The sequence below is a fragment of the Brassica oleracea genome, chromosome C3, assembly GCF_000695525.1.
Source record: "Brassica oleracea var. oleracea cultivar TO1000 chromosome C3, BOL, whole genome shotgun sequence".
NCBI lineage: Eukaryota > Viridiplantae > Streptophyta > Magnoliopsida > Brassicales > Brassicaceae > Brassica > Brassica oleracea.
In genome coordinates, this window is record NC_027750.1 from 37327777 (window position 1) to 37332538 (window position 4762).

General features: G+C 36.1%; 1 protein-coding gene across 1 annotated transcript; it reads right to left on the bottom strand.

The window, feature by feature from the left end:
- Window positions 1-468: 468 nt before the first annotated feature.
- Window positions 469-2388, bottom strand: LOC106335964 (probable inactive purple acid phosphatase 29). The gene is made up of 3 exons (XM_013774663.1): window positions 2002-2388; window positions 1118-1518; window positions 469-1040 (listed from the first exon to the last, which is right to left on the bottom strand). The coding sequence occupies exons 1-3, from the start codon at window positions 2294-2296 to the stop codon at window positions 585-587; spliced, it is 1152 nt and encodes a 383-aa protein (XP_013630117.1). The 5' UTR covers window positions 2297-2388; the 3' UTR covers window positions 469-584.
- Between the last annotated feature and the right edge of the window lie 2374 nt (window positions 2389-4762).

Here is a 4762-nt window from a genome sequence, read left to right on the forward strand (position 1 = left end):
TTTTTAGTCTACAAGGAAATGTTGTAGAGCAAATATGCATTATACAAAATAATATATATTTAAAATCCATACACAAAAACATAAAAGTTGTTATAAGCCTCTTTCTGACACATGCACACTCCACTATGAATAAGAATTAAAAAAAGACAGTATTGTCATCAAACTTTATCACAAATCCACATTTATACATCTATAATTATGAGTTGGACAATTAGTTAATTTGATATGATATCAAAGCAAGAATAATCGAAAAACAACTATACCGCCGCATACTAATAAGTAAGACATAACAGATAACCAAATTCTTGAATCTTAAAACAAATTTCAACTTGAGCATTTAGTGAATATCAAATTAACTAATATCCCGCAGACCCTAGTATATATTAAAGTGATGCTTAAAGGTAACTTAAGTTATACTATACGTCTAGCCGAACCAAACCAAAGTTAATCTTAAAAGGAAACAGTTTATTATATTCAAAAGTATGATTATTTGATATCCGCTTAAACCGCTTCTATAAAATCAAATTATTATAATCAGATGAAACATAAGGACATAGAGTCATAATTAAACGAGGAAACACTGATCACTTTGGAGAACTGGTCCAAAGAACCTGCTCATCAATAACAGAGAGATGCTGATCATCGAGCCTCTTCCATGTCCTAATCGATTTCACATCTCCCCAGCTTCCTGTACCCTTCTTGTTCAAATCAGCAACCACAACTCTCGCCCTCCTCTCCCACCCAGCTTTACCATACGCATGATATCCAAACCCACCACCATAACATAGATTCAAACCTTTGAGTTCACCACAAAAGTCATTGAGATGGTCGTGACCCACAAACACTGATTTCACATCTCCTCTAGCTACCAACGTCGTGAAGAAACCCGAGTTTGTGGTAGCCGAGCCTGTTTCTTCTTGTCTCACTCCTTTAGAGGCGTTCTTTGAGTCAAAGCTCCAAAACTCCGGAAATGGAATGTGGAAGTAAGCTAGTCCTGGAGCTGTACCTTGTTGAGGATTAGGCTCTTTATTGTACTCCTTCTGCGACCATCATCAAAATCAAGATTAAAGGTTAAATACCAATGAGACAAGACAAAACGAGAGATTGACGATGATACCTGGAGACGTTTCGAAGTCTGGTCAAACCAGAACTGCTGAGAAGTTTTTATCCAATCATATTTTTTGGAGAGGGAAGTAATACTAGAGTAATCTCCACTGTCGAGAAAATAGAGATTGAGAACGGATTTGTTATGTAGACTTGACTCAACAGCTCCATGGATTTGGAGATTGTTATTACCAAACCCATCGATGTAATGAGCAGCCTCAGGAGGGTTCACTTTAGACAAAGTGTTGGGAAGCTTCACGATATGTTTCATGAGTTCTTGTCGGGACAATGTAGATTCTTGATCATGGTTTCCCAAAACAGCAACCCAAGGGATCTTAGCCGCAATCGCTGGAGCAAACGCAGCATTCATGGACTTCACAGCGTCTTTAACATTAGACCCAAATATATTATCACCTGAGAACGTATACAAAACATTAAAAGAATCACTATCCATCTTCGGCCGGTCCTAAAATTTTGGAGATTACAGAAGAAGAGTTTTTGTTATATATATTCTTAACAAATTTAGAGGTTTTAGGTTTTAGGTTGGAAGCATCTAGCTTAACATGGTATCAGAGCCCGATCCATGCAGTCTAACCCAATCCATTATCGATCCAGTCCAAAGTCGGCCCATCGATCCTTGTCCGAGCATTCCGAGATTGACGTTCAAAGAGCCATCATCTCGAAGAGGCGTATTAGACACAAATATCCCACATCTATAGAACTATAATGAAAGATACGATCAACCAACATTTATCGAATTTGAAAAAGAGTCAGAAGAGTAGTTGGAAGGGATCATGAATATTATAAGGTTTTAGGTTGGAAGCCCTTGACAGTCTATGTTCATTGCCTATAATTATGAGCAGAGAAAATTAGGATTTTATCAGTAAGGAATTTTACCGGTGAAGACGATGAGGTCAGGTTTCTCGGCGGCCATGACTCGAGACATGAAGGCGGTGGTGTTGAGGTCGGAGCAGTGTGCCATCTGGCTAGGAAGAACGTTTTGACACCGAGTAGTCCCGCCGTTTGCGTAGTGCATATCCGCCACTTGCAGAATCTTGAACTGGCCGTTCACGCCGAAACTGAGTTTCCGACCTTGTGCTGATGCTGGAACCGGAGCTAAACAGAGACAGACCAAAAACACGGAGAGGAGAAAGAAGTCAAACAAGCTTGTTTTTGTTTTGTTGTCCGCCATTGTTATTGAACCAAGATCGATGAGATGGATTTGGTTGTAGTCTAGTCTCACATTGCAGAAATGTTTATAAGCAATATCATGTAGGAAGACGCCAAAGGGAAAGAGACCACGAAAATTCATGGAAGACTCTTACTTTTCTTTTTAAAAAGTCTTCTATTTTCACCAACTAGCCAGATTATTTTGGCGTGATTATAGACTTTTTCTTGGGTTCACCCCCTAAAACCAATAGAAAATTATCATTTTAGATCTAGTATTTTTTAATTAAAGAAACAAAATAACTTGTCAAATTATATTATGTTTTAAAATAAAAAATTAAAAATTAAATAAATAAAAATAACAATAGTTCTAAAAAAAGATTATTTAAAAAAAAATATTTATTTTTAAGATTTAGAGTTTAGTGTTTAAGATTTATAATTTAGAATTTATCCAAATATTTAATGTTTTTCCAAGGGTTTAGGGTTTACCTAAGGGTTTAGGGTTTACCCAAGGGTTTAAGGTTTTTCCAAGGGTTTAGGGTTTATGATTAGAGTTTAAGGTTTAGTGTTTTGTTGACAACATGTTTAGGATTAGAGTTTAGGGTTTAGTGTTTTGTTGACAACATTATTTTTTTTTTGAATTCGTTTTTTATATATTATTTTTATTTATTTTTAAATTTTATTTTGAAAAAATAATATAATTTGCCAAGTTATTTGGTTTTCTTAATTAAAAGATACTAGATTTAAAATGACAATTTTTTATTGGTTGGTGAACCTACTTAAAGGTTCAGGGTGAATCCAAGAATAACTCGTGATTATATATGATAAGTCAATGAGTCAACGAGTCAACGAGTCAATGAGTCAACGCCATACGGTCGTTTCTTTGAAATTTGAACACACAACGATCACAAATGTAGCAATCTAAGACTTCGAGAGAAGATAAGAAAGTTCTTGTCCACTTGCTAGAGAAAGAAAAAGGATTTGAGAGTCTTGCTTTTTTTGGATCTTTGCTGGAGTCTAGACGTAGCTATCAAGATTCCGGTGCTGATATTGTAAGTATGAACATCAAAGCATCTTTTTACGTTCTCCTTAATTAAATGCACACCAGTTGAATAGTTGAAATCCGTTTAACATTCCAATGCAACACAAAATAAATGTAAAACAGTTTTTTTTGTTTGAATTAATTTAACATTCTTTTAAAAAAAAAAAAAAATAGTTGAAATCCGGAAGAAGGTTCAAGAGTATCACTTCTTTTCCAAGTTCCTTATATATGTATTGAGTATACTTTTATTTTGACCATTCTGCTGTGTTCCAACTTTTCTAGCTGTTAATGAAATCTATGGAGCCTGATGTTACAAAGGAATTATCCCCTTTGTGGATAGCTGGTCCTTTGATCGTCTCCCTTTATATCAAAATGTTTCAAGGACTATGTGCCCTTTAAGCCTTCTGCGTCAACCACTGATAAGAAACCTACCTTCTTATTACATTATAGCATATCATTACATTTCCTATGCCAAGCTCAGACGACATGAGAGCTCTTGTTACTCGACCAACAGCGGCCATCAAGAACACTGACTACAGAGAGCTCACACGCACCAAACTGAAACAGTTCCAAGAATGGATCATTGAGAGACACTTGGATTTTGTTTTTGTTTTTTGGCGTAAATGTTAAGATTTATACCCCTTTTTTAGAGTTTACAATGTTGTGAAACACAACTTATTACAAAGCATAAGAAGAAAACAGAGGGGGAGGAGCAAAAGAAAAGAGAGAAGAGAGAGAAGAGAGAGTAGAGAGAGTAAGAGAGTATGGAAAGTAAGAGAGTAGCATTAACTATAAGGGGATAGAAACCAAAAGTACAACTCAAAAAGATAGGGAGCAACAACAGCAGCTGTTGGGCGAGACAAAGACAGCAGTCTATCACGCATGGTCTGATCGACGACATGGAAGAACGCCTCATGGGTAAGTGTTACGCCTTTGAAGATGCGGACATTCCGTTCACGCCAGAGGGAGTAGATGATGACTTGATTCAGAAGCTTCAGGACTATTACAGCACGAGCAGCATGGGGGACTTGAAGATGTTGGCACGACACTACAAGAAAACACATGCTTAACGACGAAAATTAACGAGGAAAAACAATCCTCGTAAATTTGCGTCGAGTTTACGACGAATTTACGTAAAAAACTAAAGTCATCGTTATTTTCTCGTAACGTAACGAAAAAACTGTTTCGTCGTAAAGTGGATGTAATTTTACTAGTATTTTACAAGGAAAAACTATTTCCTCGTAAATACGACGTAAACTTTGCGTGGTATTTACGAGGGAATAATATACGTGTATTTAGCGAGGAAATTTTTGAATCCACCAACTTTATAGGTGTTACACGTTTTTTTTGCCCACCTAATTAATTATCGTCGTAAATTCATAGCAAAATTACAACTACCAGATTCCAATTTTCCTATAAATATGGATGTTTGAACATCATTTTAAACAC